The 16,775-nt window shown below is 39.6% G+C and overlaps 3 protein-coding genes across 17 annotated transcripts in view; 1 reads left to right on the top strand and 2 right to left on the bottom strand.

Annotated features, from left to right (window-relative positions):
* The window catches only part of LOC124214634 (uncharacterized), a 104,455-nt gene that overhangs the window by 6,041 nt on the left and 81,639 nt on the right, over nt 1-16,775 (top strand). The window lies entirely within an intron of this gene.
* LOC124214629 (organic cation transporter protein) lies at nt 6-4,521 on the bottom strand. Its single transcript, XM_046617092.2, has 8 exons — nt 3,921-4,521; nt 3,241-3,582; nt 2,651-2,898; nt 2,069-2,397; nt 1,592-1,988; nt 1,148-1,389; nt 866-1,041; nt 6-782 (listed from the first exon to the last, which is right to left on the bottom strand). Exons 1-8 carry the CDS (start codon nt 4,092-4,094, stop codon nt 447-449), a joined length of 2,244 nt encoding a protein of 747 aa, XP_046473048.1. The 5' UTR covers nt 4,095-4,521; the 3' UTR covers nt 6-446.
* Nucleotides 12,551-15,961, bottom strand: slx1 (Nuclease slx1). The gene is made up of 3 exons (XM_046617138.2): nt 15,506-15,961; nt 14,783-14,834; nt 12,551-14,694 (listed from the first exon to the last, which is right to left on the bottom strand). Exons 1-3 carry the CDS (start codon nt 15,682-15,684, stop codon nt 14,101-14,103), a joined length of 825 nt encoding a protein of 274 aa, XP_046473094.1. The 5' UTR covers nt 15,685-15,961; the 3' UTR covers nt 12,551-14,100.

Below are 16,775 nucleotides of genomic sequence, written 5' to 3'. Positions count from 1 at the left end.
CATCCTTCTAGCTTGACACACGTCCGCTTTATTTCGAACAGTTTTTCAGATGTATATATACACAACAACGTTTTTTCAAAACATGAAACCCTGCTGAATTGTGGAACAGAGTAATAAATTTTGCAAAGTACTTTTGGATTATAAAAAGTACATTTACGCTGAAAATTGTCCACAGAAATACTCCACTTCTGCATTAATCTTACACGGTGTAAATATGATGCACTTCGAAAAAAGATACCTATACTACTCGATTACGTGACGATAATTTACCTACAATTATTAAATAGCGCTAAATACTTTGGTATATCTTAGCCTCTATAATTTATTTATCATACGCATATACTGTTGGTATTATTATTATTATTAATATTATTATATTTACAAAACTTATCGTCAACTCAAAATTTATTCCCGCGATCAAAAGTGCGCTTCGTCATTCCGGATTTTCACTCTGTATTCTTTCCGTCAGAAAAATTGACAATAATTCCATTTCCGGCTTCTACCCATGTTTTTCCATCGTTATCGTCGTTAAATAATTTCTCCCGCAGTATGTCACGTTCGTTTTGTTCGTCGAGTACCGTGCGCCGTTTGTTGTTCGTTTTTTTCACCGATCCCTCTTCGGTGCTTCGGACGCGATTTTTCTTAAATAAATCTTCCGATTGCTCAATAGTGTCGGGCAGGCGATTGTTGAGCGTTTCCGGAAGAGCCAGACTCAAGATTCCCGACACAACGCACAGCGTTCCCATTATCGATATCGGTACTGCGGCCCATGTTTTTGTACCCTAAAATAACACGAACCGTACCGTCAACAATTTTCCATTTACTCATCACTATCGATGCAGCGAGACAATTAGCAAAGACTTACCAGTACTGTGAAGTGCGGTGCTATCAAAGTGCCAATCTTGCCAAAAATTTCGCAGTATCCTAAACACGTACCTCGCAAAACTGTCGGAAATAATTCAACCGTGTACAAGTATGTAACTGCAAAGGAACTCACGATTGCTCCTTTTCCTATCAGAATCAGCGTTAATTTTGTCGGTCCTGAAACAGTTTGAACAATTGACTAAATCCCCAGTGAAGTGCAATTTTTTTTGTTCTATCTCTATTTTTCGGTAAAATTTCCGGTTTACAGAACTGATTGATTTACCCGTCCAGGTCGAATTTTCATGCATTGGCATGCTGATAGCAGCGATAACGATGCAAGTAGCTCCGCTCAGTATCAGATAAATACCGAGAGGTATACGCCGTCCACATTTTATCAGCACGAAGTGGGTGAGCGAGTATGCGATCAGGTCCAGACAACCGCCGATTGCAAAGTTTACGTGTCGATCGCCGCTTATGTCTGGCAATTGAAACACGAAACCGCAATGGGACAGAGAAACGCTGAACCTGTAAAATAAGGCACTTCAATTTCTGATTCGTGAAAAAAAAGAAAGTTGTTCTTAGTAAAATTGATGAGAGGGTGATTTATAAGAGAGCAGATATTTTGGCTAACGATTTATTCGGCGTTACGCGTGTAAATTCCGCCAAGTAATCGATCCCTTCTTCTAAACTCAGCTAAACGCAATTCATTCGATGTTGTCACACTCACCATACGAATATCAGAATCATGCAATTCCTCCGAAGCCCTGGCCGTCTTAGTAGTTGTAGGAAGGTCTGGTTATTTGCTACTTCACTTTTGTTTTCAACGTCTTCTTTATTTTTTTCTAACGACTCGTTCGTGTCCTCTTCTTCCTTCTGCGGCACCGCTTCCGCTGTTCTAAGCTCCACTATTTCCTCCGGTATTATTGTCGAGACTTCTTGGTTATCGTCGGAACCATTACTGGATTGAGAGTCCTTGCCATTTGGAGTTAGAGGAGCGGGTGGCGGTGGCGTGGGGTCTCTTTCCTCCATTGCTTCATCCTCAACAGTCATCTCAAACTTCATCTGCATCTCTAAATTTGATGCCCTTCGCTCCAGGCTTTCCGACGGTGTAAGCAGATTATTCTCTGTTGAATGAAACAAAGGATTAAAAAATTGTCATTGGTTACCAATACTGATGCGAATGGAAGGGTTTTGTGATTCGAACCTTCTTTGACGTTGACGAATTTACGGCCCACTATTATTCTGCCATCGGAAAGCTCCGGAGTTGTTAAAAGATCTGATGACTCCTCGGTGAGAGAATCGTTCGTTTTAGTTTCGTTCGGGTCAACGTTAGACACCCGAGACTTTCGCTTTGGTTTCACTGGCGTTACGGTCTCGGTGATAGTTGTGGTATTTCCTTCCTCCATTTCGGCCTCCACCTTGACCTCGCGCTTCCTGCAGCAGGTGTTGTATTTTGCGATTTTTTCCAACGCCATGTGAGCCTCCGTCAGGTTTCCTTTGGCCAGTAACCATCGTGGTGACTCTGGTATGATCCTTGAACATATTTTTGAAAAAATTTCCTAATGTAGAACATTTGCTAAAACAACACACTTAGGGATTTTCTCGATCCTGAATTTGGATCCGAACGTAAGGTCAGAAATAGACGTGTGAATATTCAAGTGACATCACGTCACTTGCAAATTGGGGCTCACAAGTAGGCAAGTAAAAAAAGTAAACCGAGTAACAAAATGAAGACAGCAATAGCACAAGCTGAGATGTATGCACGGCGTTATGGCGATTATCCTACCAGATGTAGAGGACGGTGACCGCCGTGGGAACCGATGTGGCTAACTGAAGGACCCTCCAGTCTGCAACAGCGTAACTGAGCCCTGCCAGAAGCAGGAGCCCTATGGCCCAACCAAATTGCAAGGTCATGCTCACCAAAGTTCTTGATCTGACTGGAAATAGCTCCAAGAGTAATGTGTATGTAGAGATTTGTAGCCCTTGCACAAATACCCCTTGCAGTGCTCGAACAACCAAAAAGGCGCGGTAGTCCTGAAGACAATATAACATTCGAAATTTATTTCGCTATTACTCACTACCATCACTTCCTGTTGCGTACTAAATCATTCAATAGTTACAAAGTGGAAACCTACTATAACAAACGGTTTTATTATAAATGAGTGAATTGTTGATGTCCACATGATTGTGTTGACCATTTTAGCTTGCTTTAGAAAGATATGTAGGCAAAATTTGGACTGGTTCATGGCTTGCATCGTTACGCAATATAATAGTAACTTCGATGAAGCCATTCAAAGCAACATGCGAAACGGGTTGCTAATTCGACTTGGTTTGTTTTACTTGTTCGAAATGTTTTCATCCAACTGTCGTATTCACCTGAATAATGTAAAGGGCAACCGCTAAAGTACCCTGCGTGTAGAGGCACATCGCCAAAACAGGAAGACGCCCAACGCGGTCGGTCAGGACTCCAGCGATCCAGGCGCCGATTACAACTCCGTATAAATAGAGCATCGTGCTAAGAGGGAGAAGATATCTTCTCTCGCATATCAGGCCCCATTCCGTAACTATCGTAGTTTCGCCTCTCACGGAATCGAAACGGTAGCCAGTTTCGCAGGACGAATATTCGGCGTTCTTCTCCGAAATCGAACCCGTCATGTTCACCGTTGATTTTTCTAGGGACGTCACGCACGTGTTGGTCGAATTAACGGAGCCCTTTACCTATGGGAGAATGAAATGAATGGAATAGGCATCTCCTCGTTAGTCTTCCAGCATCATTTGGCCTCCCAAGTTGAAATTAATACGGCTTGAAAAAGTGGAACGAACGAGAAACAGACGAACTCAGTTCCCGCTGGTTACGAACTATTTTAGCCACCTTTAACCACCCACAGATGAGTTTAGTAGTGAGAAATAGTTTTACGCGAGCGGGACTGCGATCAGTTTGGTGACGAGAAAGCCCCAAGCTCTTCGGGCAGAAGTCGTTAGTCTTTCCAAATTTCAGAATTGGATTATTTTCGAAATTGAGAAACATAAATTTACTTTTCCAGAGGTCTGCTTACCTTGCAGTAAAAATTTGGCGTATGACTGTGAAAGTTTGGCAGCGCGTGGTTCATCGATACTATGACGTAATTTATCCCTAAAAGAAATAGTAGAATTACTTGGAACGATCCCACCTTCGCATCTTCGGCTCTCATTCTGTGACCTTTTTTCTTCTCGAAACACTGCAAGCTCATTTGTCTATTTGACAACTATCTTCTTTCAAGCGAGTCTCATTGCTCGAATAGTAATCTTTCGTAGTCACTCTCTTCTTTATTACAAATAACTCTCAGATTTATTGCGAACGTTCTCCGATTAACCTTTTGTGTAAACTTTGAAACTACTTCCACTGTGCTTACTGAAATCTTACTTATATGCTTCGCTGCTGTTCCTCATTCAGGAGATATTTTTCTTCAATCATTAACTAACGAGCTGAAGTCTCGAAGATCAAAATTTGAAAATATTTTTGACCGGAACGCAGGAACACCAAAGTTCAAATCACACAATCTCTGTTTACTTTCCCATTAACTGAGAATCCTTGTCTGCACTTGTTTGAGCTTAAGAACCGCCACGAGGTACCGGTTTACTCACTCAGCGATTCAGAGTGTGTTCACCGCGAGAGCAACCGACGTACTGATCAGAGAAGAGAACTATGGAGAACGAACTCCGGAGGACGACGCCGGATGACAAACTGGAGAGAGATGGATGCAGTTGCATTGTATTGTTTATACGTTGCCCACGTTATGCACGTACACCTACACCCACGCACAGCTCTTCGTGGTCGTTTACAAAACGTACTGTATCCATTGATTATTCATACCTCGATTGAAGGAACTAATGAATTATCACTACCTAATGAATGACGTTGGTGGTCGTTGCCACTTCCTGTCGAACACTCTTTATAGGAGAAAGGACATTGAACAATAATATCCTACTGTGTCTTTGATTTTTCACTTTGGCCGGGTAAATCGGATTGGTTTTGAACCTGATCGATCGAACGTCACAAGTTTAATATCCTGCTGCTCTGGTGACGTGATCTTAAGTACTGATAACGCATGGAATCCGTACACTTCATACTCGTGAATGATTGCAGTGTTGCAGAGTTTTTTTTTTATTTCTGCAACACTTTTGGACTTTTGTACAAAGGGTGTAAAAAAATCTCATATTAGAGAAGCTGCGTTTTATCAATTTAGTAAATGACGGCACCCGCGGTAGTTTTTATTCGTCGAATATGTTGGGGAAAAAGTGACTGAAACCGGTTGCGTGAGTGAATAAATGAATAACTTGTATTATGTCAGATTCTAGTGAAAACGGAAGAAGTTATATCCACTGCTTGGATGGTGGAGAGAAACGCGGATAGGCAATGCAGCATGCAGAGCCTATAGAAATCCGATGAAACGTGGAGAGAAATTTAATACAGTTGGATGCTGACAAGTTTTGTTGTTGGATGTTACATCAGTTTGTATAATGGCTAGATAGGAACACGTCTGGGTCTACGAACTCCGGAGGAAGCGTGCAGTATTTGTTCCCTGACACATTTAGAGAAAGTCTACGCGCAGTTGTGCTTCATTGCAATTGATTACACCCGACTCAACCTGCCTACTTCTCTATAACCCAGACTACTCGTCCTACGAACCAAGTTTATTTACTTCGTGTATCCGACGTCGGAGTTTTCGTCATTTGTCGTTTTGACACGAAACTTCACATTCGTATCATCATCTCCTTATTCTTCTTCTCATCGTATTTCAATTTCGTTACTCTAAGTAATTTGACGCAAAACGATTATAACCTTTGACATTTGGAAGTATAAGGAGTGCAGAGATTATACTAGAGTTTTTGATGGCACAGGCTTATGACCCGAGGTAATGCCACCACGGCATCGAGGCTTTCATAAATAATATCGTTGGGTTCTCCCTGACGTATCGATTGAGCCATCTTGCACATAATAAAGCAGGCGAACTACAGGGTGGGTACCAATGTCTTATTATATCATTGACTAAAATTCGAGTTTAGTTGTTTGTTGACGAAAGAATATTGTGGAAGTTATAATCTCGTAGTCAACTAATTCAAGCTATTCAATTGTATATTGTCGACGCATAACGCAAGGAATCGTCGCCATGCGGTGAGCAATGACTGGTCATCGGCGGAGGGGTATTTCCTTCGTTTCTAGAACTGATCAAATATGCACGGTGGGTCGTATCCGGTCCTTCCTTCGCATCCTGTCTTTCATGTATTCCTTTAGGCACTGCTATACGGCTGCGGTTAACCGGGTCCCCATGGTGCTGCCGCCTTGACAACCTGAGTATAGGTACGATATCGCATTGTTTATTACACCTAATACCCATACTGCATATTATCGTCAGTTGCCGACATATCAGGAGTCGCTGAAACTCGTCTTATTGTCGAAGACGTCAAGAAACGATGCGCATTGCATCTCCATTGAATCGCGTGACGTCTTTTTTTCTTATCGATGTTATTCTTTTTCGTTTTATAACGCCTCGTTTGTTCTCTCATCGCCCACGACGTCGGTCTTTGACACAATGTGTTCATTACCCGAGAGCGAAGAGAACAGAATAGTCAAAGAGAATGTGCAAGCAGAATATGATAATGCGGCAGGTGTTACGCCGTTTTTGTAACCACTTCGTAGTCATTCTTCTGCCTATTTGTCCACCCATTAGAGTGCGTAAGGAAATTTTTTTTTTTTTAATCCAAGTGCTTGATCGACGCTCGTGTAACAAAAAAATGTTAATAGCACTTCCGGCTATATGATATGAATTCGATCAATTTATACTACGCAAATATTAGATCTTAGAGATTGCGTATATGTTATACTGATTTTATAATGCAGGGTAGAAATTCAAAAAAAGAAATGGGGTTGTAATTAATAAAATTATTCGTAGGAGCAAGGAGGCTCTGCTTGAATTCTTCTGCGCAACGAAGAAAGCCAAAGTGGAGTTTAGAGCTAGTAGATACTAGATAGCTAGGAATGAGCTACAAAAATTCTTATAACAAACTGGCTACTAGTCCACAACAATCTAAAAATACTGGAAATGTCAGGCAGGTTGAAAAATCGTTAGGAAAGCCAGGAGAAGGTCAGAAGAAGGAAATTTTGTAGTATGGTTAGGGAAATATATTGGGAGTACGGGACGGGATGAAATAGACATTCACCATTATCAACTAGATTCGAAATAAGTGTTTTAATACCGAGTAATCAGTTATTCGTGTGAGCAATGTTATCTTGAATTTCAGTCAGGATAAAATTTTAAGAGAAATTTAGGAAATTTTTTTCGCTGTTACTGTTTAGTGGTTGATTTTATATTAAACACAGCTAATTTGTGGGTGCTAACGAAGATCTGTTAAAATAGAAATAAAGGGACTCGGAACTACGAGGGTGAATTATGAAAGCAGTCTGAATTGTTATCTGAGAAAAAAAAAATGAAAATATGAGAAAGAAATAAAACATGTTGCAACCGGAAACGTCGAGATTCCTGGCCTGACTGCGACACTCGTGTAGACTCGCAGATGGACAAAGATCCTGCTGCATATATTAAATATATTAAGTCAAGCAGCGCTCTTTTCCACCGAGTCTCGGAAGTTACGCTGAACAATCGGCAACTCCACTGGGAGATAACAACTCTGTGCAAAACTGACTTACCGCCTATCTTATAGATGAATTATATGAGGCATTCCACGTCAAACCGACCTACGTACGACACACATCGTCGGCGATTTAAAAAAAATTTTAAGTATGGTGTAGTGTATAACGAAAACAAAAACATCTATTAATATTATTAATCTATTAACTATTAACTATTATATAAAAAAGTGAGAAAAATCATGTAAAATATAAATTTGTATTTTTGAAATTTATATTCAATTCGATTTTCCCCACTTTTTAATAACTTGTTCTGCCTGTAGCTTCTAAACCAAAATCTTGCCCACTTTCATCTTGCTCTAAAAATTTTCGGGTTTTAACAACGAATTCATGAGAACAATTTAATGCCAATCGATTACGGCTATTCATTCGAAAATTCGGCTTTCCGTGTTTTTGGGAGCAGTAAAAATACTCACAATCAGTGAAGGATAACTTCTTTGTATACTCTACAACGTATTTAAAATTACACAAAATCGTCTGTGGTGAGGGTCTGACGTAAGTCGGTTTGGGGTGGAATGCCTCATATACACTACATACACGCAGCTAGCTACACGGAAGGAATTGCGAGAGATTTGCACGTTAGTACCACCTGATATAACGCGGTCTGGCTGTATGCACCTGCAGTGATCTTCGTTCGATTTACCCCGCATATATACTACATGTGTATATGTTATATATGTATAGTATGCGGGTGGTTTGTGTGCGCTAATTACCTAGATTTTCTCGCTTAGATCCGCACCATTAATCTGTAATGAGATCGTGCACTACCGAAATGAGCACATTGCCCTCCTAGCACGATTCTTAAAGAATTAATCGTGACTTTGTACAGCGAATGGCCATGCATAAGCGATGTGTTCATTATCTACTTACTTTTACCGTATGCATATTTAAATACTATATTGTAACCCAGCAATGCTGCTGCACTGTCTCATCGTTTATGCAGGAGACAAAACGTTGCCAGATATTACACCGGGTAATGACAGCTATCAAGGTACATCAGCAACCTGCCTGTAACCTTAAGAATCACATGTTTTATGCTCTATGCTTTATGCTTGTTATACTTAATTCCGTTGTAGAAGAAAAAAAAAAGATTACGTTCTCAGAGAAGGAAGGCTTCGCACAGAGAGTATAATAATACAACGTTATACGGTACTTGCAAAATGAGGCGTCTCTTTTTGGCCCTGAGATAAAATGAGAAAATCTCATTTGTTCTACGGCATGGCTCAATGCAGTGGGAACCAACATCTTGTGTCGGTTACTGCGCGTGAAAAATGGAGAAAATTGACAGAATTCAATTGAAACAACTTCGGCGGGTAGTTGAGAAGCGAATTACTGGAGTCAATCATACTCATTGCCAATGAGAATCCACGGTGACCATTGCAAACTGCAATGCTGCATAGATTACACAGTGGGAATGATAATTGGGATGATTCGACGACGTGATACCATCACCGTCGTGATACCGCAACAACAACTTGGTTACCGGGTCTAAAAGTAATATCAAATTACGGAAGCTTTGGTTCACGTTTATTACGCTCATAATCTGTGTATGCACGCCTTGGAATAGTCGACAACATCAACACCTTGGCTAGTTACGATAACGTAACTGTCATCTTTAAGCCTTGGTCGAATTGTTATTTCACGTTGAATGCCGGACGATTGATACAGCGAGAAATATTACGTATTCATACTCTCATACTCATGCTCTCTTTACGGTATAACCAGCCGTTCATTATGTTTTCAGTTTTCGTTCCTTATTACCTCTCATTTATTTCTTTATTCTGTTCTTCTTTCTTTTTTCACGCCGCTTGCATTTAAAGCGAAGTATACTTGTCGTAACTGGAAATTCCATTGATAAGACGCAATTTAGAAGCTGCTTTCGAATATCCAAGGTAAAATTTTTGTAGATCAAAATCATTCTTTATCTATTGATCTAATTTCATTATTGGAAATTTATTGTTACTCTCAGGCATACCGTTAAAAAATTATAATTTTCTCATTATGTAAGACGAGCTTTATATATATACGCGACTTTGGGCATTATTGAAGTTTATTATTATATCAAACTTTAGATACAGTTAGATGACATCGAATTTGTTCTGATCGGTGCCAAAGTCAATGTCAAAGTATTTCAACAACTTTATTAAAATTTGTACGCCCCGAGACTGGGGCTTTAAGAACATTTAGACGGATCATGAATCGCATTGTGAATCATTCATATTCATAATTAGTGATTTATTATCAAGCGCACAGGTTGACACTGACTGAATAAGAAAAAAAGAATAAACGATGTAAAAGATAGCGTAGTATAATAAATACATTCGTCTCTGCATATTAATCATTTAGCTAATTGTATGCGTGAATGTGACGTGTGCAAACGTATATAAAACCATGAACTCTTTCCGCGTACAATTCTATTCCATTCGCTTATATGTACGAACAATGTATTCCTTGCGCTAAAGAATCGCATGCGTTAAAGATATTACGTGTAAATGGGTCGATTGATTAATTTTTGTAAGTACTCAAGTCCGACTTTGCGTGCATGTCTAACGTGGGTATACAATTTAATTTGTTGATTCGGAATGTACCGTTGAAAAAAATATTACATCTCGGTCGTAAAGCTCTTTGAAAAGATCTTTCTTGTGGGCTGACTTTTCTTTATTCCAGCAGCAATAACAACTTTTCCGAGTTCTCAATAACGAAAAATCTACTTTCAAGATAACAGATAATTGCACTATAACGAAGCGTCAATACGAAGAATTAAACACAGCTCTGAGAAAGTGGTCTAAACAAAATGTGTTTTTATTTACAAAAATTCACAACTGCGAAGAAAAAAGTCTTTCAAATCTAACGTAGGTAGAACAACAGGGTTTGTACGCACAGGGAAAACCTGGAAAACCGAGAAAACTCAGGGAGTTTCTTACAGCAGGGAAAAGTCAGGGTAAAGTCAGGGAATTTCGAAAATAAGACTGGAATTTTAAGTTTCTTGAAGAAATAAAATCGTTCTTATACGTACATTACTTGATATCAAACCTCCTTTCGTTTTTATCTTACTGAAAATCGCTGGCTGTTGTTTGTAAATTAGTAGTCGAACAGTAAATTAATTACTGGGTAATATTGAAGGTATTGGTATTAACATGCAAAAAAATTGTCATTAATCAGCGGCATATTTCTTGGAAGGTTACTGGAAAAAAACCCTGTTCTCAGGCTGGAGCACCTGGAAAAGTCAGGGAATTTCAGGTTCCAAAAAGCGTAAGAACCCTGAAAAAAATCATTAGAATATCTTGAGACACGATCGGTAGGTTTGCAAATGGCACCCCGAAAGCCCCACGTTGTTGTCACGACGTCGTTCATCACGTGCTTTGGTTCGGCCTGAATGTCTCCTTCGTTCTTTCTTTTTTTTATTAGTGGATCCCGTTAGCGAGCCTCAGCCTTCTCTCGTATACGATCATAGTCAGTCGGTTCATTCTGTACGGAGTGTGCAGCCAATCAGCGTTTTGGTTACTCCTTGCTCAAAGCTTCACACCGCGATATATTCCGTTGACGTTTAAATCTGATCAATTTTACTCGAGCCTCGGTGGTGCGTGAACGAATAGTCGACTTTCCTCGCTTTCCTCGACCAGAACAACCAGCAATAAAAACCGGCGGAAACTGCAGTTCCTGGTCTCATATATTTCGACTGACAATCAATTCTCATCGATACTCGCTCATTGCGGAGCTTTAGATCAGCAAACATGAAGATCAGATCATCGCTTTTGGTTCTTCTGTTCGTTTTACTAACGGTGAGCACGCATACTAATTGTTATTTATTCATCAATGGTTCGATCATATTCTGTAGTTGGGGTTGGAAGTTTCAAGGCAAAAGTTTCAACTCGGTTTAATTTCAACAAACTATTTTTCATATTGACTCTGATATTATTTTCTAGAAACATTTTCACGACACTTTAATAAGTCAGCCGCTTCAATACTTGTAGACCATTTTTATCCATTGATTGTAGCAAACCAGTTTAATTTGCATGTAGAGTGTGAAATTCAATGAAACCTATACTCGTACCTCAATCTTGGAAAATAAGTCGATTCGAACGTGTTCAGGGTATAAAGAAGATAATTTTGCTCGGCAGTAAAAATACGTATAAATTTGTTCGATTTTGAAAGTCAATTATCTGGTTAGATCGAACTTGGGGAGGGAAAAACGAAGAAGAAGACGAAGCAGCTCGCCCTCCAGACCAGGGAGACAAACGTGGTGAACTTTGTTCGACTTGTGGTGATGCGGTTTGTATTCGGAGTGGCCTCAGCGATGGGAATGGGAGAGAATCTTTCCGGGTTCCTGGGAGGAATATTCGTTCCTCCAGGCGCAGACTATTACGACGATTATGGCGGAGACGACGACTACACGGGGGGACTTTTGTAGAATTTGAAATCAAAGAGAAGCCTGAACACCGAGAGCAAAGTGCAAATAACGGTCACCCACGCTTCGGAGTTTCAAATCCATTGATGTCATTTTATTCAAATAGCCGTGTGCACGCCGACGAGTAAATTAGCGACGTTTTTGACCCGTTTATACCGCATTCTAATTGGATAGATACTTGATCGCTGAATATTGGGTGATCGTTTAGCTGTAATTTATACGTGCCAAATATGCCTTTATGCATAATATGTAAGTGATGCTTGTATTTCCTTTAATTTCGCGAAATTTATCGCCATTCGGTTTAGACGCGCGGTTTATCAATTGCAGTATATCATATATTTTGGGAAAATATTGCGAAAGGGTCATTTTGAGGGAGAAAAATCCTTAAGCTATAAATCAAAAGTAGCCAAATAATTTGTAAACAGAATGAGACGCGGCATAGCGATCGATATTTTTATACGGTAAGTGGATCACTTTCCTCGCTCACTACAGTCGTTTCCTGACCCACCCGATCAACTTGGCGTACTAATCACCCACTACAAAAATGACGAGGTGCACTATCTGTGTCAAATGTGGTTTGAGATGCGTAATTTCCTCTTGGATGATGCCTGATAATTGGTATGCGCAACTGCAGTACACCTGAATTATTTACACCTCTGCACTCTGGTGTACCTACAATTACAGATATAAAAGAGAACAAGGGTCCTACTTTGAATGTTCAATCCCACGTTGAATGATTAATTACCCTAGTTTTCTCTGTGGGACATTGAAAATGGGTACAGTTACTTACACTTACTCGTTTTATTTGTTCGAAGTGTTAGCATGTTCCGTTTGAGATAATTCGAGGGTCGCGATCGCGGTGTGCTTTACACTTCTGCAAATATGTATAGAAACTTGAGGGGGGGGGGGCAAGGTTCTGTCATTGTAAAGACGACATTCTTGTGTTAGAAAGTATTTCCGAGAACATATATGAAGAACTACAGTTAGAGGAAAAAAAAACGGTTAACGTTAGGTGAACCAAAAAATTGGTCAATGAAATGTACAAATATTTTGTCATATGTACGTATACATGGATGCCAGGCATAGGTGCCTCGGGCGAAATGCCTTTTTCGGGAAAATTCAATTTCAAAATCGATAACACAGGTCGAAATGTGTACAAGCATTGAATTTGTAAATACGACAAGTTAGTTTGGCATTTAGTTTTAAACGCTACTATTTATACGTATCATTTATTTATTTATTCATTTATTTATCTATTTATTTATTCATTTACTCCTATAACTTATTTAAATAATTATTTACAATAAACTGCATTCATCAATCTAGCTTGCTCGCATTTAATTTTTTATTTATCATTCACACTTATTCTAGTTAATATTGCGTGAACATTTTTGTGATCTGGCTAGAATATTTACAAATTACTGATTATGCGGATTTACTAAATCAAATGTAGAGGCTAAGCTTCGTGATAAGTATCTGATTTCAAATTTATAAGGTTTGGCAAAATTTTCTCGATATTTGATACAGAGATCTATTTTCGAAAAATGTTGGCACTTGGAGAGAAATGTCGAGCCTGATTTTACTCCACGCTTTCTTGAAAATCACTTTCTTTCATACTTTGATCTGAATGACTTGCAGAAAAATGCATGAAACCGTCATGAAAGATAATTCAAAATTCAAAAGGTATATTGAAACAATCATTCGCTGATGATGAATTTACCTGAGTGGGACCCCCTCGAAACTTGAAGTTATGTAAGTAAAGTTAGGATTAATCAGTTAGTCGAGAGGATGTCTTATAGTCGATTAAAGATCTGTTCAATGTAAAGTCACGAGTTTGTGTATTTTTTAAGATTAATTAAAACTACGGTTCTACCTATATTACAGTATAATATATACAAATTCCTTATGAAAATATGTGTGAAATTGTATCAGAATAGAAACAATGAAATTTTTCTCACGAATGCACGGGTACTATTTTGATATTAACAATTCTTCAAAATATCATTAATCGGCGACTATTCTCTTCGCACGAAAGTCCTTGGCTCGTTGAACGTATCGAAAGTATAAATAATAAGCGAAATATTTAACGTGCAGGAAATCAACCGAGGGTGAGAAGATTATACTTATGTCTAATTACGTGTCAAAAATCACTGATATCGGAATCACTTTCGGCGTTTGCCGCCTCGGCCAAGTCTTGGTAGCAGCCTTTCATCTTCCTAATCAAATCCCCCCATAGAATATTGATCCGGCAGGCAGGACACGTTCCTTCTACCGGTAAAATCATCCCGTCGTTCCTGAACCTCTTCGCCAGACAAACCAAGTGACTCACCAGCGTGCACGTCGGGTTAACGCAAGTCAGCTTTTCGTTTGGCTCCAACAGGTTCTTGCAGAGCGAACAAAGCAGCCCCCCTGCACTTCCGGAAGCATCCGTGTCCTCAGGGAAAGCATCTTTATTCCTGTTCTTTGTTCCGCCCTCGCCTCGCTGCACCTTCTTCGGGATCACTTTGCCGTATACCAAAGGCATGTGCATCGGGGGGCATCGCTCGGCTGGGAAATCCTTCGCGAAATGGGGCGCCAGCCAACGAACGGTCAGCGGTAGTCGAGACCAAGGTCCGACTCTCAGCATTTCTCCCAGCACCATCAAGTGGTAATCGAAACTATTCTGACCTGACTTTTTACGCGGGACGTGCTTCAATCGTCGACTGATATCCGGATGCTGCCAAGCCCACTCGAACTGCATGAATATCATATTTATTTAAAGGTTCTTGCGACGTTACAGCGGCAATGTGGACTATTTTCAATGCACGTCGTTGTTTGCTTACCCGGAGAGCTGAAATGTCGTTGGGAAATCCGTGGATAATCATCACCATCGTCCTGAATAAAAATTAGAAGATATTAGATTGTCACCGTTGAAGATTAGAGTTGTATTATACAGAGTTAACAATCTTTTACAAAGCTGCAGAAATATCGTGCGATTTTTATTTGTACTAATACTTATAGTTATTCCAGCAACTCCGTACGAGGTACACGCCGATTTGTGTTGAAAAAGAGGAAAATGTCTGGGAGTTCTAGCAAATGTTTGTTATTTTTATTGAAAATTTCTCGAAATACGGTGTTCAACAATGCATTCTTTGCAACTAATTCTAATTATCTGAAATACATGTTATCAATTCGTAGATGATAACGATAATATTGCAATAAGAATGTGAATCCGCTATATGCTATAACTTCGTATCTACAAATACAATTATCTGCTTTCTATATTAAAGAAATTGTTCAATTCTAACGTGTTTAAAATGTTGAAGTTTTGAAAATCTGTTAACTCCAAACAAGCACGTTCGTTTTTCTCCGTTGGTAAGATCGAGCGCGTTTCTCGATTCTTCATTTCTTCAGTTAAATCTCAATTGCGTTGCGTTCGCTTTGCCGCTCACTGTTCAAACCAAACATAAAAACTTTGCATGCATCAGTCTACCGCTCTATATCTCTGGAAAAAGTTGCTACGGATGGGAGATGAGTAAAAGCGTTCAAAGTGAGGTTAGGTTTACCATGGTCCCTTATTGCTGGTCCGCCAAGCTCCGCCGAACTGTTTTCCCGCGTTATGCTGTTTGATCCGGCGGTTCGGATCCACGGTGTAACCGATATAGATTCTGCCCTTGTACTTCGGGTTGGTGCAGTAGAGAAGGTAAACGCCGTAGAAATGCTCGACCACGTCCGGATTTTCCATTTCGGGTTTGCCTCGAGCATCGGAGATGCCTAGATTGACGAAGTAACTAACGCACGCTGTTAATCGTTGTCAGAACGATCCACTTTGGGCCATGGTTTACACGATTCGATTTATTCGCCCGTCCTACACCGTCAATTTTGCTACACATCGCCGCCGGCAACCTTCTTCCATGTATGAATCCAGATTCCCGTTGCTCACGGCAGTTACTGCCATCGTGTTATACCGAGTGTATGTATGCGTCTGCATCGTATGGAAGGAGAGACTGTTTGTGAGATGGAGATGCAGAGAGAGAAGGCTAGGAAGGATGCGGTGTAGTGGGATTCGAACATTTCAAACTGTTGATTCTTTTCTCGGCGAGCCGTAAATACTCAAGACAGAAATCCGAAATTTTTACTGTACCAGCTGTTTAAGAATTGTAAGGGCATAAACTTCCAGATGAAAAAGAGACTGTGTTGGTATGAAACCGGTTTTTTTGGTTTACTCCCCTTTATTAGACGCATCAGCTTCGTATAGCCAGTAAGCGCGTGGGGTCTAATGAGACCCCAATTTCTTAATGCAATATTTTCATCTGGAATATAATTGAATGATGTGTACTAAAAATTGTGTTTGTCTATGCATCTGGCAATATGGATTTACGGGTTGCACGGTTCAAATTCATTACTTGTAAATAAATAATATTTCATCTCAGAAGTCGAAAAGCCTGAAAATTTCTCCACTATGGACGATATTCCAACGGAAAAAACAAACTATTTCTTCGTATGAAAATTTTTCTTTTTGAGCCTAGTTGCTAACAATAACACGAAGATATAAACAAAGAAAATAATCCATGGCGCAAAGTTTTTTTAATAAATGAATACAGTTTTTAATGACTTTAGCGAAAGCATATTTTTCAAATAACGAAAAAGTATATGTAACGAGAAGAACGAGCTGTATTAATATCTATCAGTTCCCACTTTTAGATCATTATTATGATCTTCAATGAGTATTTTTGGTGAACTAAAAGCTTTCGTTGATACAAGCAAATGCGTGTATCAGAATTAATTGACTGAATATTATTATGTATCATTATATTGCCTGAATGGTTAGTTAGC

This window comes from Neodiprion pinetum, chromosome 3, assembly GCF_021155775.2.
Source record: "Neodiprion pinetum isolate iyNeoPine1 chromosome 3, iyNeoPine1.2, whole genome shotgun sequence".
Lineage (NCBI taxonomy): Eukaryota > Metazoa > Arthropoda > Insecta > Hymenoptera > Diprionidae > Neodiprion > Neodiprion pinetum.
Note: the sequence above shows the minus strand (reverse complement) of the source record. Positions and strands in the feature narration are given on the sequence as shown.